The 25,926-nt window shown below is 35.6% G+C and overlaps 1 protein-coding gene across 4 annotated transcripts in view; it reads right to left on the bottom strand.

The window, feature by feature from the left end:
• Positions 1 to 25,926, bottom strand: part of XPO4 (exportin 4) — a 120,464-nt gene that overhangs the window by 45,935 nt on the left and 48,603 nt on the right. For all 4 annotated transcript variants that reach the window (XM_032314414.1, XM_032314417.1, XM_032314415.1 and 1 more), the window contains 3 exons: positions 24,572 to 24,688; positions 23,680 to 23,833; positions 4,298 to 4,410 (listed from right to left, as the gene is read on the bottom strand). In XM_032314414.1, coding sequence (XP_032170305.1) covers positions 4,298 to 4,410; positions 23,680 to 23,833; positions 24,572 to 24,688 — 384 coding nt within the window. The remainder of the gene's footprint in view (positions 1 to 4,297; positions 4,411 to 23,679; positions 23,834 to 24,571; positions 24,689 to 25,926) is intronic.

Here is a 25,926-nt window from a genome sequence, read left to right as displayed (position 1 = left end):
ATATAGATGCTGCTTTAGCAGAAGTAAACAGTTGCACACTTAGAAAACCAATATACCTTTCAATCCCTAGACATTTGCTAATTCAACCAGTATATAAGCATACTCTTTCATTACTCTGAGATTGCCCACAATTTGCTTGAATTTCATTTTATCCTATACCATTGCTTTTAATAATGGCTAAAATGTTTTATTTTATTTAAATTATATTTACATCCAATTTAAACCTCATCTAGATCTTATTTCAATGATGCAATACTGATGTGAAACACCTGGTCCATGGTATTCTGTACAAAAAGAAATGCTCCTGAAATACTGCTCCCCATTTTACAGTGTTATTAATATTCTCAGATTTTAAAGATGTTTCGTTTCTGTGATCTGACATAATTAAAATGCCAAAGAAAAATACACTTTGTAAAGAAATTGCAGGTAATTTTTTAAAATTAATTTATTTATTTTCAGAAATATCATGCAGGTAATTTTTTATCCTAATCCACCAACCACATTCAATGGCAACCATTTTCTACTTTCCACAAGCATTTGACTCATCCAGCCCTTCTTTTTTTACACAAATCTCTTTGCTTTCTGAATGTCACAGAATTTTAAACATTAGTTCTCTATTTGTTTCAAATTATGTTCACTTTGACTCTGCAAATCATTTATAAATTACTTGAAGTTAGCATATTTCTCTCAAGTATTCACAGGTACATTTTTGGGACACAGTGAACAGACACTCAAATCCTTATTCACAGATTGATTTCATTAATCTTTAAAACCCTGAACTTCTTAAGGCTCTAAGAAATTTAAAATACTAAAGAGTCACAAAACTGATCTACTGACATGTTTAAAATATTCTATCCTCTTTGGTCTAGAATATGGGTTGGCAAACCATAGCTTATGGCCAAATCTGGCCTCCTACTTACTTTGTATGGCCTATTCAGATGGTTTTTAATTTTTTTTTTTATGGTTGAGGTCAACAAAATAAAAGAAAAATGGTATTTCAAAAGATAAGACAATTATACAAAACTCACATTTTAATAACTGTGAATGAAGTTATACAGGAACACTACAACACTTTTTTGTTTAGTTATCATCCATGGCTGCTTCTGTATGACAACGGCAGAGCTAAACAGCTGCCTCAGAGAACACATGACCTGCAAAGCCTAATATTTACTACCTGGCCTTTACAGAAAAACTCTGCCAATCCCTGGTCTAGAATAACACAAATGTTTATCAAAATATATTCCATTACATTTTAAGTTTTAAATAGTAAATTTAAAGTATAATACACAAATTCATCCATCTACATTGTCCGAGATTCAAGAACTTCTGAACACAACTCATTCTTAAATTCCTTATCTGAAAACTAACTAAATTTCTGTCGTCATATCATTTAACCTAATCAACATTTAAGCAAGTTATCCAAGGGTACATTCTGCCAATGAATACAATGCAATCCCGGACAACAGAGGCTTTCTTTTCTATAGAGCTAAATGGTTGCTTGTTCCTGGGCAAGAAGTGAGGAATCAAAAGATATGATGACCAAAACAGCTAATATTGATTATGTAATAAAATGAAATAAAAATAAGGATATGCCTCAGAGCCTGCATGGAACACTGTTTACACTTAATTTATGTTCTCTGAAATATGAACCATATAAAACTCATGATAAACCAATGAATTCTTGTATAATATGGCAGATTCTTGCCCTTCTTCCAATGTCAGCATTACACAGGAGTTTTACCGCAACTGAACTGTATCACACAAATTAAAAACTCAATTCATCACCTGAATAGGGAAAGCAGAGGGATAAGGAAAAGGAAAGTCCAGCAGAACACCCAAGGACGTAAATGGCAAAGAAAGACAAGGAGCAAAGAGAAGCAAGTTAGTAAGATAATTCTATTGGAACATGCTGAATCTGAGATGTCTGTGCGCCATCCAAATTAAAACACCCAGTAAGCACTTGGATTATAAGGCTCTGGAACTCTAGAGCAGCCTGTGCTGAATATAGATTTAGGAGTCATCGGTGCAGAAGCGGTGCTTGAAGTCCAAAGTGTGGAAGAGACAGCCCAAGAAACGTGTATAGAGTCAGCAAAACTCAAAACTAAGATAGAAAATGATTTTTTTCAGTAAGCAGAGAAAATAAGAGACCATAAATGAGGTCAAGGAGAATCAGTCAAAAAGGTAGGAGGAAAAATTAACGAGAGTGGTTTTTCTAATATCTTATGGAATAAAGAAAAATTGAGACATTTGAAAACTTTTGAGGGGCAGAATGAAACCTAGAGTACTCCTAAATTCAGATGTGACCAATATATTTCAAGTCTTAAGTTCATGCATAGTACATTTATGTCTATCTACTCAAATCTCTAGAGAAATAAGGATATCCAATAGAAAAATGCTTTCTATTAGGTAATGCATTCACATAACTTGAAAACAAATGTAACAAAAACTGAATGGAATTAAAAGATTACCCACTGTCATTCTTATAACAAACTACAAATTAAAAACTTCTTATAAATCCCTTAAATGAAAGCAATAGGCCAAAAGCACAAAACTGTTAAAATAATACAGTAAAAAGGGTTAAACTTTCAAATTCAGAAGTTATTTGCATGTGGTGGTTCACAGCTGACAGAAGCAGCTGTCTAGTTTGTCTAGACAGCTGTTCAGATTTGGGGGAGTTGTTTCCAGTACTGCCAGCAAGTTTTTCACCTTTTCAAAAACTGCTGGAATGGGATCTTCTTTCAGTCAAATGAAGAACACAAAGAACTGAACTTGGATACGTATCAAAACAATTTGTCAGATATGGCAGGCAACAGAATTTGTTAATTTAGTCACACTCATCTCTTTGGTACTGATAGTGTTTTTAGTCATCATTTCTCTGACTTAAAGAATAAAATGGAAGGTAATACTTAGTCTAATACTTAGTCTAAACATTTCTGCTGAAAACATTTTTATGTATAACCATGGATGAATAACCTATTCTAGGTATTGTAAAATATATATCACAAAACTACAATATTTTAAATGGTTTGATCAGAACAGGAAGGCAGCTGTAAGGATAGTAAATAATGTTTTTCTAACAAATGGAAAAGTAAGAAACTAAAATGGCTAACATTAAGTAAAAGGGCTTCCTTTTTCCTTCTTAATTGGTCTTTATTTGGACGTTCACCCCAGTCATTTTATCTAACTTGTGTGCCTGTACTATTAACAGCAAATTAGCATCCCTCCCCACTCGATATACATGTTTTTACCAGCTTTGGACTATTACGGTGGGGATCCTCATGTGCAAACATAGGAACATACTGCCTACTTCTTGATATTTAGCAAATAATAAACAGGACTATTTAAAGTTATAATTGAAATAAACTGCTATTCAACAACACTAACTTAACCCATGACTGATAAATTACTACATAAAAAAGTACACTACTCTACTAAAGTGGATCTCCAAGTGAGGTCCAGGAATCCTGAGACATTCCTAAGACCATGTCAGGTTGTCCATAAGGGTAAAACTATTTTCATACTAATACTAACACAGTATTTGCCCTTTCCACTGTCACTTTCACACATGTATACAGTGGACTTTCCTCAAGGTTATCTGACCTGTAATATTACAACCAACTGGATGCAGAAGCAGATCTGAGAATCTGGCTATCTTCTATTAAGTGTAACATTAGAGTTTTGCAAAAATAAAAAACAATGCCACTCTTTTCAGTAAACTTCCCCCTCCCCCAAATATAGCTATCTGTTCACTAAAATGTTATTTATGTCAATATATAACAGTTTGGTGTCAATATTTTAAAGACTTTATTTTTAACTAATTTCTTCGCCCAACATGGGGCTCAAACCCACAACCCTCAGATCAAGAGTTGCATGCTAAACTGACTGAGCTAGCCAGGCGCCCCCTCAAAAATTGTTATTTTTAAATGAATTACTAAATTATTTTTTAAAGTTTTCAGTTTGAATTTTTAATACAGTAAATAGTAATAGTATAAACTCATAAACAAAAGCTACTTCGAGTTGTCAGTAATTTTTAAGAATGTAAAGCAGCCCTGAGACCAAAATGTTTGAGAACTTCAGCTCCAGGATATTCAAGTCTTCATACTTACATGACATTTTTATAAATTAGCAAGAATATTTCTATATAATTTCTATCTAAGCAGATTTATTGATTAGAAGAGAACGCTTCAGAGGAGAAAGCAATCTGTCCTGTTTTACTTAAGAAAAATACAAAACATGTACTCTTTTCAGTGGCACTCTCCCTCGGCCTTTACCACCAGAGATGAAAAGCAAGACTTACTGTGAAGAACAGCTCCATAACTCTGCTATCCAGAAGAGTCTCCCGCCAGGATTCTGTTGGCTTTAACAGCACATTTTGTGAGGATTCAAACATAGCTATATAATGTCTGCCCAGTTATCTGGTGTCAAGGACAACAACAATAACATTCTTACTTTGTCTAAAGTTTAAGTATATCCTAAATATAACAGGAGCCATCCAAAAAGAATGTAATGGAAACAGTTTAAGCCTCTTCACATATGCTACATAATTCATGAATGAAGCTAAGGAATAAAAGGCATTAAGTGCTAAAAAACAAAAAACAAAAAACCCAAAACCATGCTACAGGAATATAAGAACAGTTTCATCAGAATTACATGTCATGTCATGCTGTAGGGATATAAAAATGTTGATAATCAGAGATCTTAACAGTAGCAACAAAAGGAAAAAACGTGATGTAAAACAGATGCCAAAATATATACAAAAAAGGAACAATCAATTTCTAAGTATTTATCCCACACTTCCCCCTAATATCTTGTAACAACTAAAACTACATATACAAAATGTGAGTCTCATAATAGACTACTTGGAAAAATAGTATTTTTCCCAAAGAAATATATTCACTAGGTAACAAAAAAAAACAAAAAAAACAACAACCAACCAAGAGAAAATACACATCATACTGAGGCAGCAAAACTCCCACACATTAGATTATGCAAATACCAATTCCAGATAAAGAAATAATCAGTTTATGCACAACTCTACAGATACTCATTTAAAATTCCCACAGACTAAAAACCTACTTTTATGGTGTTCAAGTGTTTCAATATTAAGCATGCTTCAAATAGAATACTATCTTTGCCATACATGAAATAACCATAATATATTTGTAAGTGTCCATGAATATAATTCACTCAATGACACTGATGTACAAACTGAGGTTTTTAAGAAAAGAGAAAGATGTCTGGGTATAAAGACAGTAGTTCTGCCCCTTCCATTGCTAATCAGAAGTCCAGCTAAATACATCAACTAGGCAACATTTTCATCACTCAATGAGAAATTTCAAAAATAGTTATCTAAAACTATAGCTTGCAAAAATTAGACCCATGTTAAAATGCTGTATTTTCATTAAAGCCCAAATCATTAGAGAACATTAAAGGCTACAACAATGCTTTGGAAATCATTTTTTAAAAAATTATTACTTAACCCCCTTTTGAAATATCTAGTATTTTGTCTCTGAAGAGCAAGGAGGGGACTACAAGTTGTTTCAGAAGAGAAGTCTACTTATTTCTGAAAAATTGCTCCAAAATTGTTCTGCAACTCCATTTGATTGATAAATAAAAGTGAAATTCAAGTCAGTCACTTACTGCACTTTTCTCTTCCTTTATCTGCCCCCTTGTGGAAGTGCAGAGAAAGAGTCAAAAGACACAAAACGAACAGTTAAAACGAAGTAAGCCTGGCTTTTTTTTGAAGGGAGAAAAAAAAAAAAATCAGCCCATGAGTACTAAGAGGTTTTTTTTTTTGTTTTTGTTTTTTTTTAATTTGACAGACAGAGATCACAAGTAGGCAGAGAGGCAGGCAGAGAGAGAGAGAGAGAGAAGGGATGCAGGCTCCCCGCTGAGCAGAGAGCCCAATGCAGGGGCTTGATCCCAGGACCCGGGGATCAAGACCTGAGCCGAAGGCAGAGGCTTTGGACCTGAGTCACCCAGGCGCCCCATAAGAGTTTTCAATGGTTGATAGTTTTTTTAATGATTCCACTTTCTCACTAGGCGCATATTTTGATCTTATGTTGTTAACACTGTCTTCTGCATTCAGAATATATCAATTGAAAACTAGTATTTTTACATGTTGTCTAAAATGCTTATTTTTTAGAGAAATATCTGTGGATGGAATCATAGGATGTCTAGGATTTGCTTTACAATAATCTGAGGATGGAAGAGTATAGCTTAAAACAAGAACTTAGAGCTAACAAAGCTGGGTATTTTATTTTTGCACATCTTTGAAATTTTCCACAATAAAAAAGTTTTGGGGCATTAAAAAATAAGGCTTGAGCATATGAAATAAAGTACCCAAGAGTGAGGCAAAAAATTCTTTGTATTTCATAAAAATATTCCACTTATTTTTTTTCCAGCTCTATTTTCCTCAAATTTCAACACCCCATTTATATTTATTACTTACGCTCAGTACTGTGTTGAGCAGATGCATAAAGAAAAACATGACAATCTCATTCCAATTTTTTAGGGGAGTCTGCAATATCACATTAAAATGGTAACAAACTGTTATTTTGTTGGCCATCTAGATCTAACAAAATATATGTGTATAATTTTACTAAATATCTTCAACCAGAAAAATAAGACAATTTATTAGTACTTCATATGCTTAGAAAAGGTATAGATTTATTTATTTATTGGGTATCAATTTATTTTTAAATTAGGTGGGATATGAGACAGATTCACATAACTGTAGTAAAATGGTTCATCTCAAAACAAACCATCTATCAATTTTCTTGTTAATATAGCCATCCAGGCAGTGAGCATGCACAAGCTGTTCTCTCTCAGAATAAGACAGACAAATACTTCAGGGCTGGTACCTGTAAGAGAAAGGTAAAATCTAAAACCTCCAAGAACCCTACACAATTCAAGCAAAGAGGAAGAATATTGGAAGAATACAGTCAAAAGTAAAAGGAGTAATACTAGTCTTGGAAAAATGCAAAATCTCATTTCAAGGGAAGGCGATGAATCTCCTGCATCCGAACTAAGCCTGCTAGTTATACTCAACAAGGGGTTGCCAACATTCTTCATTGAGTGGACAGTGATAACGGCAAAGATTAATAAGTATTACAAATGGAAACAAAATCTAAACCAATATACTTGTTTTTCTTTTCTACCCTTTTTGTATTTCGAAAAAGTGTATGCTCCTTAAATTCTTGTGGATATCAAGGCTTTGTATTAAGAGAAAATGGAAACACCTAATTTTAGGAGAGAGCTTTTTTCCAGATAGGAAATGAATTAATTGCAATTGCTCACCTAAACCTCACATTCAAAATAACTCTCAAATCTTTAATTTTTCTTAAATTACTGTATTTATTTACTTGACACACAGAGAGCGAGAGACAAAGAGCAAGTACAAGCAGGGGGAACAGCAGGCAGGTAAGCAGGCAGCTCCCTGTTGAGCAGGGAGCCCGCTGTGGGGCTCGACCCAGGACTCTGCGATCATGACTGGAGCAGAAGGCAGCCACTTAACCAAACGAGCTACCCAGGCGCCCAAAATCTTTCATTTTTAAAAATTCTGGTTTCACAAACCATAAGTGACGCTTAATCTCACAAAACAAACTGAGGGTTGCTGGGGGTCGGGGGGGGGGTCGGGGGGGTCAGGATGGGGAGTGGGGTTATGGACACTGGGGAGGGAATGTGCTATGGTGAGTGCTGTGAAATGTGTAAAACTGGCGATACACAGACCTGTACCCCTGGGGATAAAAATACATTATATGTTTATAAAAAATAATAACAATAAATAAAAAAATTTAAATTAAAAAAAAAATTCTGGTTTCAGCTTCCCTGATCCTGGTCTGTTTTAAATATACTTCCCCTAGTGCCAGTATGCACAGCCAAATTTCCTCTAAAACCTGACATGCATATTTTTAAAATGTTAATTCCTTGCATTTTGCTCACACCACATGGAGATCTGTGAGTTCTGTATCTGACATCTATCAGAAAATATTTTCCCCCAATTATTTTCTTTTTTAAAATGATTTTATTTATTTATTTATTTACTTACTTACTTACTTACTTGACAGGGAGAGAGAGAGAACACAAGCAGGGGGAGCAGCAGAGGATGTGGGAGCAGACTCCCCACTAAGAAGGGAGCCCAACACAGGGCTTGATCCCAGGACCCCAGGAACATGACCTGAGCTGAAGGAAGATGCTTGACTAAGCCACACAGGCACCGTGATCCTGTAATTATCTTAAAGTTCACGTCAGTTTTTTGTTTTCCACTCTGAACCTAGAAAGGACTTTTATCTCTGACATGTTAGCCTTCTACTAGAAAGCTCATTTATAACACACTTCACTCAGAGATTACCTTAATTGTTCTTTGAAGAATTAATCTGTAACACTGCAAACTTAACTACCTTCTCCTTATAAAGCAGCCCAGCACAACCACTACCATCATTTTTGCACAGTAAAAGCACACACATACTCTTGTTGGTATAGTAAGATACAACCATGTAACTTTATTATAAATAATATCTCTACTGAAAGAACATGTAACTACTCCAAAAGCATTTTAACAAAAACTTCACATTAAAGGAGACAAAAGGAACAGTATAATGAATGAAACAAATTTGTAAGAACAAAGTTATTCTGACAAGAAATACATGTTTTAGTTAGCAGACTATGCTGTGAAACTGCTAAAGTGGCTGCCTTTCTAAGAGGCTATGGCTGGTGTGGGGGCCCCTGGGAGGCTCAGTCAGTTAATAAGTGTGTGCCTTCAGCTCAGGTCATAGTTCCAGAGTCCTGGGATACAGCCCTACACTGGGCTCCCTGCTCAGCAGGGAGTCTGCTTCTCTCAATCTCCTCTGCTCTTGTTCTCTCTTTCTTCTCTCTCTCTCTCTCAAATAAATAAATAAATAAATAACCAAACAAACAAATAAAATCTTCAAAAAAGAGAGGAAAAGCTTATGAGGGTTCTTCTGTATTACCTGAAATACTGTTACTATGAATGTACAAGTATTACTTTTCCATTAAAAAAAAAAAAAACAGTGAGAAGCATATCACAATGTGAATAGAACAGTCATATATAGATCTGGATCATATCCATACATTCAAAATGTAAAAAATTAGGGCAATTCAATTTTTGATTTGGTATTGCCAATTGACTATTTCTGTATGTTTGTATAAGATACCCCAAAATATCATTTCTTTCCCAGATAATTCAATGTGTAGATTACTTTAAAAACAAATCAAAAAGACCACCTCTAAAATTCAAAAATCAAGCATTACTTTTTTTTTTTTTTAAGATTTTATTTATTTGAGAGAAAGAGGAGGAAGAGCAGAGGAGAAAGAAGATGGGCACGTTGACTCCGTGATGAGCAGAGCCTGATGCAAGGTTTGCTCCCACGACAACGAGATCATGACCTGAGCTGAAACCAAGAGTGAGACACTTAACTGCCTGGGCCACCTAGGTGCTCCAAGCACTTCTATTCTTAAGACATTTGAAAAATGATTTAAAGTTTTGATTTAGATGGGAGAGATGGGTGGCTGGGTGATGGGACATTGGGGAGGATATGTGCTACGGTGAGCGCTGTTAACTGTGTAAGACTGACGAATCACAGACCTGTACCCCAAAACAAATATATGTTAATTAAAAAAATTTTTTAAGTGGAAAAAAAAAGTTTCCATTTATACTACTACATTAACATGCCATATCTACACATTATACTGCTTTGTCTTTTTTATCCAAATGTATTACCAATGAAAGAGGAGTCTAACAATGAAGTGATTACTTACTAATTAATCATTTATTATACATATTATACACCTATCAGGTTTTAGGAGATCTACAAGTTATAACTGGTTGATACTAGTTAAATAGCTAGCATTTACCAAAAGCTGAATCAGATTTTAAATCAAGAATTTTCCTGGCTTCTGGGTTTTTTGTTTTTGTTTTTTTTAAGATTTTACTTATTTGACAGACAGAGATCACAAGTAGCCAGAAAGGCAGGCAAAGAGATAGAGGAGGGAAGCAGGCTCCCTGCTGAGCAGAGAGCCCAATGCAGGGCTTGATTCCAGGACCCTAGGATCATGACCTGAGCCAAAGGCAGAGGCTTTAACCCACTGAGCCACCCAGACACCCCTTGGCCTCTGGGTTTAAACATTTATCTATAATAAATATTGTACTCAAGGAATTTATATTTTGTATCAGAAAATTCATTTCTACCCAAATGAACAAAAATTCAGTAAAACAATCATCCAGAGCTTTGTCTTTTAATAATCCTGTCTTTTTAAAAATCTGTCATCCCCATCTAATCTTACTTTACCTTCCCATATTTTCACCAAATTCAAAAAACACAAGTTGCAGTACAATATTTCTGTCACTGTATCAAATATAAGCCCACTCCCTTCTTAGCAAGGGTTCCAGCAAGGGCTCCAATTCTTTGATGCAAAAACCCAAGCAGTCCTCTAAGTTCAACACTATCTTAATCCTCTGGAAAATCAGCCAGAACTAGACATAAATTCAACTGTACCTCAGAACAGTGAATAATTAACTCCATTCTCTACTGTCTGTTTCACAATGATCCTATCTAGCTCTAAAATTCTCTGCTTAGGAAAGCTCAGCAACATTTAATAACTCTATATAAAAGTACCACCTGCCCTATTTTATAACTGCATGATCAGAGAGAAACACACTAGGACAGAATTGAATGCACCCTGCTACTGACTGTCACTGGATAAATCCTACTAAGTCTTCTGTCCTGAACAAGTCTTAAGGTCTCAAACAGCAAGCAGTATTATCAGTAAGCACATATATCTTAATATGAGGGGAGAAAAGTCATCCTCAGAAATACACTGGTCCTTACAAATGCAAATGAGTTCTTGTTCACCTTTAGTAAGGGTATCATTTTGTGGTAATAACTGACAGTAAAAAAACACTGAGTTACACAGTAACTACAAATCATCCTCAAACAAACAGAGAGAGTATGAAAATTACCATAGCTTATACTTATAAATACTTTATGGTATGGGAAGATAATATAGCAACATGAACGTTTCACAAAAGTAATAAAAAGTTAAATTTCTCCATCTTCCCATATTCTTAAGCTACTTCATTAGCACAACGAAGTTTCAGGGGAAGTTTCAGGGAAGTTTTGAGGAAGAGGCAGAGATCAGACCATGCAGGTTCACAAAGGGAAAGCCAAGTTTTTCTTCTTAAACATTTAATCTCTGTCACTATGAATTTTTCTAACAATAAAAACTGTTATTTCTCTTTCTGGCACAACACAGAACCAATAAGCCCAGTCTCACAGATAGCATTTCGTCCAAGTAACCAAAAGTCTTCTGAAATAAAGGAGAACTGACCTCACCTAAATGTTTTCCCAAGCCTTGCCTGCAAATAGTAACAGTGGGTTTACTGGAAATCCTAATTTAGGTGAAGGCTTCTATATCTCATTACTATTTTATGATCCAGTTACCTTTCCCCAAGAAAATGAGTTGAATTTTTTTTTTTTTTACTAAAACCAAATCAGATCCACAAAAATAGAGTATCAATAAAATGCACTGTAATCAAACAAAAAAGAAGTACTATTAAAGTCAACACACCAAACATACCTGCCAAACATTCTTATTACAAAATGATACTGTCATTTTTGATTAGTATTGCCAAAACCCTTAAGCATTTATGGACACCAGGTGAACTCCCAGCTAAATAATCTTGGCAGCATCAACAAACATCCAAGAAATAAAATAGTATTTTGGAATCAAATCATCTTACCTCACTAATTAAATAATACATATTTGTTAAGCATCTATTACTATATGCTAGACTGTGCAAGGTGCTAAAACAATATAGTGAACAAACATATGACCTATGCTTTCATGAGCTTCCAAATAAGTGGGTAAGTAGATTTATTCAAATGAGCTACAAATGAAAATTTACAAATGAGAAGTGAGCAAAGTGGGAGAAAATCACATATAACATACATATGAGAAAGCATAGCAAAAGAAACCTGATCTAGGGTACCCATCTCAGGCACAATCAGGTGGTGATTAGGCAAAGGGGAGAAGGTGTCCAGGCAGAGAAAGTCCATGTGAAGAGTGCCAACGCAGAAGGAAACAGCTTGTGAGAGCAGCTCTAACAAAATAGCTCAGGAAAGTTTTGAGGAAGAGGCAGAGATCAGACCATGCAGGTTCACAGAGGCTTTTTTTTAAGATTTTTATTTATTTGACAGAAAGAGATCACAAGCAGGCAGAGAGACGGGCAGAGAGAGAGGGGAAGCAGGCTCCCCACTGAGCAGAGATCCCAAGACCCTGAGATGACGCCCTGAACTGAAGGCAGAGGCTTAACCTACTGAGCGACCAAGGCGTCCCACAGAGGCCATTTTTAAACTGGGATGATGATATGACCAGAGAATCATGGAACCAGGGACACTTTCTTTAGACAGCAGTGATCTGAAGCAGAATGAAAGCAGGTACTTTCATGTCAGCCTCCTTCAACAAGGTGAGACTGGGGCACATTCAGTAAGTAACCAGCTCACTGGGCCAAGGAGTGATTCTAACATCTACCAAATCCCAGGAGCTGTCTATATATGTTGTTCCACCTAGGTCTGAGGTGGAGGATACTTGGATGAATTACTTTCTACACATATAAAACCAACGTATAATAAGTCCTTAATAAAGATAATGGTTTACAAATGACATCCCATATACAAAAAATTTTAATCCACTAAAAATACTATTTGTGTCAGTAAATTCAGTAACATTAAATGGTAAATTCAGCAACATTACATGGTATGTATTTCCAGGGAACCTGGATGGTCAGTTGGTTAAGCAACTTTGGCTCAGGTCATGATCCCAGAGTCCTGGGATCGAGCCCCACATTGGGCTCTCTGCTCAGCAGGGATCCTGCTTCCTCCTCTCTCTCTGCCTGCCTCTGCCTACTTGTCATTTCTGTCTGTCAAATAAATAAAATCTTAAAAAAAAAATTTTTAAAAAAATTAAAAAGTCAGTTTAAAAAAAATCTTTCTGACCTTGGGTCATGCAAAACAATCTTATAAATATATCAGAAGCACAAAAAAACAAAAGAAAAAAATTTAAAATTTCTATGTTTCATAGGTCATTATCAGTAAAGTAAAAAGACAACTCAGATAATGGCAGAAAATATTTGAAAATCATTTATCTGACAAGGGATTTGTTTTATATATTTATAATATATACATGACTCTTACAACCCAAAAATTTTAAAAAGACAACTCAATTTAAAAACCAACAAGGGAGGGGTGCCTGGGTAGCTAAGTCAGTTCAGCCTCTGTCCTCGACTCAGGTCATGATCTCAGGGTCCTGGGATCAAGCCCTATGTCCGGCTTCTTGCTCAGTGGGAGTCTGCTTCTCCTTCTGCCCTTCTCCCCCACCCCTTTGGTGCTCTTTCATGCACTCTCTCTCTCACATAAATATTTTTTTAAAAAATTAAAATAATAAACAATAAATAAAAATGGACAAGGGACCTCAACAGTCATTTCTCTAAAGATACAAAAATGGTCAGTAACCACATAAAATGATGCTCAACAGCATTTACCATTAGGGTAAGGCAAATCTAAGTCACAATGAGATACCACTTTGTATGAAACAGGATGGTTTATAAATAAGAAGAAAAACCAGGTAAGTGTTGGTGAGAGTGCAAACAAAATGGGATACTTGTACATCACAATGTTAATTGAAAATACTGCAGGTACTGTGGAAAACAGTCTGATAGTTCTCAAAATGTTAAATATATAGTTACCATATTGACCCAGAAATCCATTCCCACAGATACACTCTAGAAAAATGGGAACACAAATCCGCAAGTAAGGAAAAACTTGTACAAAGATGTTCGCAGCAGCATTATTCTATACTGAAAATTGGTTTTAAAAAATGGAAAGAACTGATGTACCTGGGTGGCTAAGTTGGTTAAGCATCTACCTTCGGCTTGGGTCATGATCCTGGGGCCCTGCCATCAAGCCCCTGCATCAGGCTCCCAGCTCAGCAGGCAATCTGTTTCTCCCGCCCTTCCCCCCTGCTCATGCTCTCTCTCTCTCATGATCTCTATCAAATGAAAAAAATGAAATCTTAAATAAATAAATAAATGGAAAGAACTCAAATGACCATCAACTGATCAGATGAACTGAGAAATAAAACATGGTATTATCCACACGGTGGAATATTACTTGGCAAAAAAAAAAAGGAATGGAATGTCAATACATGCTACATGAATAAACCTCAAGAACATACCACATAAAAGTGACCAAAACAACAACAACAACAACAAAAAAGACAACCCACAAAAACAAACAAACAAAAAAAACACATACTGCATGATTCCAAAACATCCAGGGGTACCTGGGTGGCTCAGTGGGTTAAAGCCTCTGCCTTTGGCTTAGGTCATGATCCCAGAGTTCTGAGATCGAGCCCCACATCGGGCTCTCTGCTCAGCAGGGAGCCTGCTTCCGTCTCTCTCTCTGCCTGCCTCTCTGCCTACTTGTGATCTCTGTCAAATAAATAAATAAAATCTTTAAAAAAAAAATTCAGAATACAAAAATCTATAGAGATAGAAAATGGGTTAGTAGTTGCCATTGAAATGTGGTGGAGGTAGGAATGTTAAAAGGTATGGGGTTTCTTTTGGGATGATAAATATTCCTTAAAATCAATGGTGGTAATGGCTGTACAGCTCTTGAGTAAACTTTAAGCAAAAAATTTAATTCTACATTTTAAATGTGTGACTTGTGGGGCACCCAGGTGGCTCAGTCAGTTAAGAATCGGACTCTTGATCTTGGCTCAGGTCATGATCTCAGGGTTGTGAGACTGAGCCTGCATCAGGCTCCATGCTAAGCATGGAGGCTTCCTGAAATCTTCTCTCCCTACCCTCTCTCTTTCTTAAAAAATAAATAAATAAATAAATAAATGGCTTGTATGGTTTGTGAATTAAATTGCACTGCCTTTAAAAATATCATAGTATTTCTTAATTCAACGTTTAAACTATGTCAACATGTATCTGTTGTTTATCAATGTCAAACATAAATTTTTGAACATGAATCCTCAATTAAGAATACAGCCGTTTTAATGAAAAGATATAATGCATCAAGCAGACATTTTAGATGACTTAAAATGTTAAGTAAAATCAAAGTCTTCCATAAAGGATGATTCCCCACTTCCTCCTTCTTTGAGAAGGAAACCTGATGTATAATGAGGAATATTTACTACCCTAAGTGGATTAAAAAATAGAAAACCAAATATTAAAATTCAAAAGATATAGCAAGTGAAGTTTACCCCAATTAGATGACATTCCCATTACTTTCATGGAGTTCAATGCTACACATTTAGGTGTGGATATATGTTTTGGTGATTAGGTCAGAGAACTTTCAGGCTATCAAGCCCTCTTTTGTATTCAATTCCAGTATGTTGGTTGCTTACCCATCCTACTATAGGGCTAGGCTAGTCAACCAACACTGATGTGAAGAGAGAGAAAAGGTGTCATTCCCTCTTTCATGAAACTTAAAAATCCAACTCGGGCTAAGGTGTGGGGCCACAATGTTAATATCACTGTCTGATCTATCACAAGAACTGTCTAGGGTGGGCAGCTGTATAATCTTTATATATAAAGATCATGCTACCAGCCTACTGTCAGTAGAACAATGATTTTGCATTAATGGTAACACATTTGCACACTTTTCCCCAGTCCAAATAATGACCAAAATCTGCTAAAGACAACCGACCAGGGTAGGAAGTACAGTTCTACCCATGACAAAAGCAAAGTTGCTTAAACAGGAAAAAGATTAAATCCACAGTCTTAATGCTGTCTGATATGAACAAAGGAATCCTGCCATCAAAATTAAAATGTATAGAATGGCCTTCAAGAATTCACATTAGATATTAATAAACCAAAACTCTCCACATAATTATAATTTGAGTATTCACTATTCACTTAAAACTAATACATGGGGAAAACAAGTACTTTAGTGGGGAACTCTTTTACCATCTTCTCAACATCATTTTGCAAACAATATAATCTTAAACTCCATGCTTCAGAGTACATCCCAGACTACTAGTGGCATCCATTAAGAATTTATTGGGGTGCCTGGGTGGCTCAGCCGTTAAGCGTCTGCCTTCAGCTCAGGTCACGATCCCAGCATCCTGGGATCAAGCCCCACACATGGGGCTCCCTGCTCAGCAGGAAGCCCGCTTCTCCCTCTCACACTCCCCTTGCTTGGGCTCCCTCTCTCTCTCTCTCTGTCAAATAAATAAATAAAATTTAAAAAAAAAAAAAAAGAATTTATTGAACTGATAACCCAGCTAGTTCATGGAATTTAGAACTCAATGGATATATTTCTTTATAAATACATAATTTTAAAGGAAATTTTCTAGTGAGAAATACAGCATTTAAAATAATTAAATAAGGTCTGTCCAACAGACACCTACATAAATGATGTAACTTACTGAGCTAAAGGGGCACCAAAGGACACTGCTCTTGGCATGTAAGATTCAACTTTCAAGTTGCCTATGGCCTGAAATTACTAAGCAATTAAAATAAATTAAGTTTAAAAATGCAGACGTTGGGGCGCCTGGGTGGCTCAGTGGGTTAAGCCTCAGCCTTCGGCTCAGGCCATGATCTCAGGGTCCTGAGATCGAGCCCCGTATCGGGCTCTCTGCTTGGCGGGGAGCCTGCTTCCCCCTCTTTCTCTCTGCCTGCCTCTCTGCCTACTTGTGATTTCTGTCAAATAAATAAAATATTTTTTTAAAAATGCAGAAGTTAAGGTTCCTCTTGGCAGACTTTTTTCTAATGCTCATTCCATTACTCCTTTGCTCCTGCATAGCTTTAAACTATAAAAAGGAGTGAGTGAAAAATTTGTAGGGTTAGAAAGAGAAAATAAAACTGCACAGCCTTGCTCTGACAGTAGCAAACAACTTAGTGGCCCAGACCTTCCCTTGTTTGCTCTCTAATCACATGTAGGCTGACATCAGAAAAGCAGTTGCTTTCTGAGAAAGTTAACTTTCTCCTATAGCCAAAAGCTCTACTGGCTATCATGGTTCTAAGTAACTATAGTTATGTATAATGGGGTAATAACAGGATGTCACAGGCAAGAAGACAGACATAAGAACTACCAAGTTTATAAGTTCAACTACTAATATTTTTCAAAATATTATAGTATAGGTTAACATGTAATTCAGGAGACTCAATTATCACCCAGGACTGAGGGACAATTCTCAACGTAACCTTCCCTTCCAACAGCCTGAAGTCAGAAATTCTTCTTGCTGATTCTCCTAGATACGTTCCTTGTAAAACAGAAATATCCCTGGAAGGATAATACATAAACTACTTCATACGCTGATTAATGACTTTACAGACTGACCTTTTTTTTTTTGTAAGAGTTTATTTCTTTATTTATTTGGCAGACAAAGATCACAAGTAGGCTAAGTGGCAAGGCAAAGAGTGAGAGGGAAGCAGGCTCCTTGCTGAGCAGAGAGCCCGATTCAGGGACCCTGAGATCATGACCCAAGCCGAAGGCAGAGGCTTTAACCCACTGAGCCACCCAGGTGTGCCAGAATTTCTTTTAAAGTGAAAATATCAGGTATAAACAGAGAATAGTTTGAGGAAAAACCAAACAAAAAAAAAAAAAAGAAAGAAAGAAAAAAGAAAAACGGACCGAAGAAGAAACTTGACAATGGCTTATACATTTTTTCAGACAGACACACACACACACACACTTAAAAATTTCATCATATACTGATTTCTACCACTTTTACTCCTCTACTTTTGAGCAAACCTGGACAAAGCTGATCAAACCAGCATTTAATGGCTAAGAATCTCAGATCATGATGGTAGGCATGCCATATATCCTCCACCTTATTATTTTCCTCACTACCTCAGTTGCAGGTTGGGCTATCTAAACATTCCTATCATTGGCCTCAATAGCACTACGATGTTGTATTTTCTTGCTTCAATTCTTATTTCTTCCCCTTGGGTAATAAACAGGTTCATCTCTCCAAAGCATCAAGTACAAAACAAAACCAAACCTTCAACTGTCTCAAACTGTCACTCAATTTCTCACAGTTCACGGTCCAAGAAATACCTACACTTTCTTTTCTTTTTTTTTTTTTAATTTATTTGAAAGACAGAGATCACAAGTAGGTAGAGAGGCAGTCAGAGAGTGGAGGGGGAAGCAGGCTCCCCGATGAGCAGGGAGCCCAATGTGGGACTCGATCCCAGGACCCTCAGACCATGACCTAAGCTGAAGGCAGAGGCTTTAACCCACTGAGCCACCCAGACACCCAATACCTACACTTTCTACCTCAATTACCAATCACTAGTCAATCGCCGAAATGGCTTTTGGGCAATACCCCACCCACCTGGTACTCAAATAAACAGATCTCCACATGACTATCTGTGCCCTGACACCCAATCTACATCTTCCTTATCAGTAACAGAGCATGTCTACAACCTTTATTTTTTGAAACACTGATCCATCTTTGCTTCCCAGACTCCCTTGCCTAGCTATTCCCTCTGTTTGTCTGAACTGTCCTGCTCAATCTCTTTTGCTTCTTCCTGTTTTTTACTATTGCTGAGGTACCCAAAATTTCTACCATCGATCTACTCTGCTTCTCTTTCAATCGTTCTCATTCCCTTTAATGGTCCCATAAAAGGAGTATCTCTCAAGACTTTATCATTAATCTCCCTCCGTAACATTCTACGACAGTAGGCAGTCAACCTGTATGGCAAGATTTCTACCCTTGGCATGACTGGTATTTCTAAAGCCTTGAGACTTAATTTACATACTATATAATTTACTCATTAATGGTACAATTCAGTGGTTTTTAGTATATTCAGAGTTATGTAACCATCACCATGATATAATTTTAGAACATTCTCATCATCTAGAAAGAAGCCCCATCCACTTAAGCCATCACTTCCTGTTTCCTTCCAACCATCCCAGCTCTAGATAACCACTAATCTTCGTTTCCATAGGTCTGTCTACTCTGGAATTGCACATGTGGTTTTTTGTGAATGATTTCCTTCATTTAAGATGTATGTTGTTTCCAAGCTGTATCCATGCTGCTGCATTTATCAGTTATCGGCATTCCTTTTTTGTTGTTAAATAGTAGTCTATAATGTGGGTAAACCACATATATCCATTCATCAGTTGATGGCTACTTGGGTCATTTCTACTTTTTGCCTATTATAAATAATACTGCTAAGTACATTCACATAAATGTTTTTGTAGGAATCACTACTGATCACATTTTGAGCACAATAACTGCTTCCTGTGGGAGCTATCCTGTGCACTGCAGATGTCTAGCAGTAACCCTGGCCTCTACCCACCAGCTGCCAGTAACACTCTCCTAGAAGTGATAACCAAATACATCTCCAGGCATTGCCGAATGTCCCAACTGTGCAAAATCACCCCAACTAAGAGCCACTGCTGTAGAGTTATGATTTCTTCAGTGAAACTCTATGTATGTACATTAATCTTGACCTAAGATCATTGCAAAATAAATTATTGTATACTCTTAAATATGAATAAATATCTAAATATTCAATTAGTGTATTCTTTTCATTAATACCTCTCTGAATATCCTAGCTCCACTGCTGAGTTAGCCTCAACTGGCTTTCAAGGTAACATTTTTATAGTCAAAATTTACGTACTTCTCTGTAAGAAATTTCCAAAAGCTTCAGCAGCCGACTATACAAAATTTCCTTCCAGGCAATTTAATACATATTTTGGTCTACAATCATTTCCTTTATCAACAAATATCTATGTAAATACAAATTTAGAGGTTAAGCATGCATATTTAACCTTACAGATTGATATGAATAATTTCTCCTATCAATCCTTTTGGCATTCCAAGTTAAAAATTCATGTTAGGGCAATTAAGTTACATATTAATAGATATAGTCATCATTCACCACCATGACATATCTCAGGTACTTCCTACTCCCCCAGACTCTTCTATCTTTCTAATCAATGGTCAGTTATCTGTTGGGATACCTGAATATCCACACGCAAAAGAATAAGCCTGATCACTTTCTCATATCATACATAAAACTTAATTCAAAATGGATCAAAGTCTTCAATATGAAGGGTTTGTATGTAATTCAATATGAAGAGTCTGTATGTAAGAAGCCAGTCGTAGAAGAAGACACAGGCATAAATCTTCATGACCTTGGATTGGGCTATGAGATATGACAATAAAATAAAAAATAAATAAACTGGACATCATCAAAATTCAAAACTTGTGTTTCAAAGGATATCGTAAAAAATAAAATACGGCTCTGAGAAATGGAGGAGATATTTGAACATCATGTATCTGTCAAGGGACCTGTATCCAGAATATATAAAGAACTATTACAATTCAAATTTAAACATACAAATAAACCAATTAAAAAACAGACAAGGACTTCAATAGGCATTTTTTCCAAAGTAGATACACAAATGGCCCACAATCACATAAAAAGATGTTTAATACATTAACCATCAGGGTAATGCAAATCAAAATCACAATGAAATACCACTTCATATGAAATAGGATAGCTATAAACAGACAAATAACAAGTGTTGACCAGGATGTGGAGAAATTGGAAACCTCATATAAAGTCGGTGGGAATGTGAAATTGTACAGCCACTTTAGCAAACAGCTTGGCAACTCCTCAAAAGATTAAACAGAGGGGCGCCTTGGTGGCTCAGTGGGTTAAGCCTCTGCCTTCAGCTCAGGTCATGATTTTAGGGTCCTGGGATCGAGCCACGCATCGGGCTCTCTGCTCAACGGGGAGCCTGCTTCCCCCCTCTTTCTGGCTGCCTCTCTGCCTACTTGTGATCTGTTTGTCAAATAAATAAATAAAATCTTAAAAAAAAAAAAAAAAAAAAAAAGATTAAACACAGAGTTTCCATATGATCCAGCAATTCTATCCCCCAGGTATCCCAGATAAATGAAAATATAAGTCCAAACATGAACTTATAATGAATGTTCATAGCAGCAGCATTATTCATAATAACCAAAAAGCTGAAACAACCCAACTATCAATCAACTGATCTGTCATTACATAGAAATGTGGTATATTCTTACAACAGAAAATTATGCTTATGTAGAAACAGAAAGAAATAGAAAGAAAAATAAAGGGACAAAATGTTCTCAACTGGTGAATCTTGGTATTAGGACACATGCCAATTCTTTGAATTACTCTTACAGTATCTCTGTATGTTTAGAATTACATCAAAATAAAAAGACGCAAAAGAGAAAAGCACATTACAAAAAGTTATGAATAGAGACTGATATTGGCAATTTAACATAGCCTCATTTAACATGATACCATTCTAAATGATAGAATATATTTGATACAAAATACACACTTTACAAGGTCTACTAGCTATTCTTCTACCTTAAAAGATAAATCATTTTTTAAAAAGCCAACCATTTTATATTAACTAAGTTAAATTTCATCTGTAGATCCTCTTTAAGGTACAAAGCTAAATAATTATCCAGTTCCCTTTCCAATGATTAAATCGATTACCAAGGAATAGCCAAGATTAGAAATTATATTAGAATTGGGTTCCTTGAAACTGATCCCTTAATTAGCACTAAAAATGTAGCTTAGTTTAACTCCATTGCCATGCTCTTTTTCCTACATTTAAAGCTAATCCACTTACAGGAAGGGATACTGGACTAGAGTTCAAGTGGCCAACAAATGGCTACTATGCAAACATCTCTGATCAGATATGAATTTATCTGTATGCCGTGAAGTAGAATATCTGAAGGTCAAGATCAAGACCTACTTTTCTTTAAACAAGGAATTATTTCCTTTGGGAACACTGTAGTTGTGCTTATTATTTTCAGATGACAGGTTTTCCAAAGCTTTATCTAAATACTTTATGAAAATATTTTATGTGTGTATCTTTAGACAAACTTTGTTTCCAAACTCCCACAGCACTGTTTCCCTTTACAAAATAGTCACTCTTCAGCCAACTACTTTTTCCCCTAAAACAGAGATTTTAAAATTGGCTCCAATATATGCAGTGTAACTTTTGTTGATTTTCCCTACATATATAATTAATGTTTTGATAGCTCCATATGGCCTGCTACTTTTTAAATCTGTCTCAAAGTTTTTCAACATCTTTCTTTTTACTAACAAAAACTGGAGCAAAAATTATATTGCAACACTCATAGGGGAAATTTTTTAAAAAGTAAACCTAAGAAAATATGTGCCTTTTAACAACCAAAAAGAATGTACTGAAGATATAAAATTAATAATGAGTAGAAAAATGATTAGAGAACACGGATAAAAGCAGAAAGTGATTAACATCCCTGTAAGCTCTGCCCCACAGAGCAGTAGTTGACCATGTCTGCCTTGAGGAAAGAAAACTGGAGAACTCAAGGTCTGAGTCAGAGACTCAATACCCTATATAGCATTTTAGTTAGTTTTCTACAGAAGTGTATTAACTTGAAAATAGAAGATAATGTTGTACCTAACCCCACTTAACCCCTTTAAAATCCCACAATTTTACCAGCCAAAAACAGTAGGTAATTTCTAGTATATGAATGTAGCAACTGTTGGTTCTGTTGGAATAAAGATGAGTCTCATCTTAAATTTCTGGTATGGGTGAATATGTATTTCCTATATGCTTGTCATTTTGTCTTTTTCTCCTTAATAGATTCCCTAACCCCCCATACTCAGGCCCCCAAGAAAAGACTTATTAAAGACATGTAGAAGTTAAATTAAATTTCTTATATATTAGGTCAAGAAAAAGGAACATAACACAGACAGCTGATAAGCGTCTTCATTTAAGTAAACTATTAAAGCTGAATAAATACTAGCTAACTCCTGAGTGTTTTAAGTGTATTGCTACATTCAATTCACTCAACAATTCCATATCCCCATTTAATATCTGGAAAAACCAGTCTCAGTGATGTTAAGTAATTTGCTTAACATCAACTAAGAACTGAACCTAGATTTGTCTGATTCAATTATGATAAAGATGAAGAGACACCAGCTATTACTGCTTTCAATCTATCAATAGGCAGCAAATGTTCTAGAAAGCAAATCATAAACCTTAAACTCAGAAATACAAATTTTTCAACTTCAGTAACTGATTTTTTAAAAAGCACACACGTACATACAACATAACCCATTTAAACTTATTTTGTGTTATTCATAACTATCTAGAAATAAAAGTTTAATATTTTTACATTAAAAAAGGTCTTCACAGAATAAACATACCACTACCTTAATATTTACATCTGCATCCAAAAAGATCAAATTAGAGAATGCCAAATTAGACTTAAGGAAAGTCAGCCAAAAAAATCCAATGTAATCACATGTTAGATGGAGGAAATGATTCAGTTTCTTGACAAAAATTTGCTTCCCACCTTCTTCCTTTTCCTTCCTAAGGAACACTGCTATTCCTTAGTTAGCAATAACACCCTTATCCACTAAATGCTTCCATTTATTTGACTCTCTTCTACAAAGTTATAAATGAAATTTTAAAACCTCTTAGTAGTCCACTGCACTGTGTACTGGAAAATGAAAAAAAAAATTAATTCCATTTCTAAAAAAGCTCACTTTTTTTCAACAACATGCTTTACAAATCTACAGAGATGAAGTCTTTTAGCCAAAATTAAGTCATCTATGAAAATTACCACAAATAAACTCTTCAGTTGTTAAAAGGATATAATTTGGAGGAAGAAAGTTCCAGCTCAAGACTTGATTGGCGAGTGCAAGGTAACGTTGAAATACCGAAGACATCTGAGCATTGAGGTTTTCCCGCCTGCTGAATTCCTGAAGAACTTCAACCGTTAACATGAAGATCTGACGAAGGTCTTCTTCCTATAATAAATAAATCACATGTATTTTTCAATCAAAAGCTTATTCAAAATGTATACCATTTAAGAACCATAAAGTGAAATAAACAAAAACTTTAAAATTTTCAAGGAAAAACATTACCTCTTTAAGAACATTTTCCATTTTCAGGCCTGCTCATAATTTATATCACAAGTATGCTTTCAAGTAACACCCGTTTGAATGCATCTACTATAATATAAATGCTACTCCATAAAGAAGCTCAGTCTTTGACAACTACTAGAGAGCTGGATGGGTCAGTTGTTTAGTGCAGAGCCCTCGGATTTAAGCCAATGCCTTCACATAACTTTACTTCAGAGCCAAACAATACATATGAGACAAAGAGCCCACACCATCTGCAATAACATTTTAAATACATGGCCCTCATTGGCATTCTGCCAGGCCTATTTTAAGGCCAGCAAAATCCTACCAATTGAATTAGTTACATCTAAATGCAATAAGAACAAAATAAGTAATCTAAGGATCTTTGGGGTGGTATTTCCTTTTTTTTTAAAGACTAGAATTAAACAAGAAATCTAAAATTGTCAACTATGTTTGCCAAATCTTTATCCTATCTTATCTTTATCCTTTATTAAATGCTATGAAATCATAACACAAATCTTCAAGTACAGGCCACCATTCAATTAGATAAAATAAATGTTCTCACTCCATTAGGAACAGATGGTAAAATGTTAACAATCTAATAAAACATAAAAATACCAGTACCTGAAAAACTCTTTTGCAGTTACCATGGAATTCCATACTGAGTCCAATGTTGCTAGTTTTACTTGAACTTGAGAATTCACTCAATAGTGCAGTTAGAATAGAACAGGCCAGAGTTTGCTGTAATTATTTGGTAAGAAACAAACCGTAAGGCATGATTTTTTTCCAATGCTTTGTTCCAATACACTATTTGTTCAGAGAACATTTTCTATCTTTAGATCTTCCATTATATCTCTAGATCTTCTATTATATCTTTCGATCTTACACCTACTAGTCAGAAAACTAGTTATGACAAAGTAAAAATTAGCTCTCCTTTGTAACTATCCTAGTAATTATAAATAATACTTCCCCAATTTCAGCTATACAAATCCATCCACAACTTAACTCAGGATATACATCTATTCAATCATAGAGAGCAAATTACACCTCAAGATAACAAAAGTTAAATGTATTATTTCATTTACTTCACACAACAATCCATACCCCCATTTTACATTTGAACAAGTGAGATTTGGAGAGGATAAGTAATTAAGGCCAGCTGAGATCTGAATTCAGGTCTGTCTATGTTCTCATGTTTATAAAGTGTATAAAGTAAGGCCAGCCAAGATCGTTTGTAAAGCGAAACAGATTTTACAGCATCCAAAACATTAACGAGATAATTCTCAGAAGTTTTTTAAATTGAAAATGAAGATGTTCCCTTTTTTGTTTTGTTTTTGCAAAAATTTAGGCCATCACAAGAAGTGTAATATTTGGTTGGAGGAAACAATGGTGAACCAGGGTGCTGGAAAGGTTAGCTTCTGAGAACTTTTGGTCTCTCAGAAGTTTCTCAAAGTATTAATCCCCTATAGTAGAACAACATGGTCAAATTCTAAATTCTCTTTTTGTGACTTGGACTTAAACATTAGAGTTCTTTGGTAAGAGTTTTATTCCTATGTACGCTAAACAAGTTTCTAGTGATTTTATTTTTTTGATTTAATTTTTTTCAGTGTTCCAAAATTAATTGTTTATGCACGACACCCAGTGCTCCATGCAATATGTGCCCTCCATAATACCCACCACCAGGCTCACCCAACCCCCCACCCTCCCTCCCCTCCAAAACCCTCAGTTTGTTTCTCAGAGTCCACAGTCTCTCTTGATTTGTCTCCGCCTCTGATTTCCCCCCACTCACTTCTCTCCATCTCCCAATGTCTTCCGTGTTATTCCTTATGCTCCACAAGTAAGTGAAACCATATGATAAGTGACTGCCTGCTGGACTTATTTCACTCAGCATAATCTCTTCTAGTTCAACAGGCTCCTAACATCAACTTACTGCTTTTACTCATAAACTATTCAGGGTCAAGGTAACAAGGATGGAGAGG

Source organism: Mustela erminea, chromosome 15, assembly GCF_009829155.1.
Source record: "Mustela erminea isolate mMusErm1 chromosome 15, mMusErm1.Pri, whole genome shotgun sequence".
NCBI lineage: Eukaryota > Metazoa > Chordata > Mammalia > Carnivora > Mustelidae > Mustela > Mustela erminea.
This window is presented reverse-complemented; position numbering and strand designations above follow the sequence as displayed.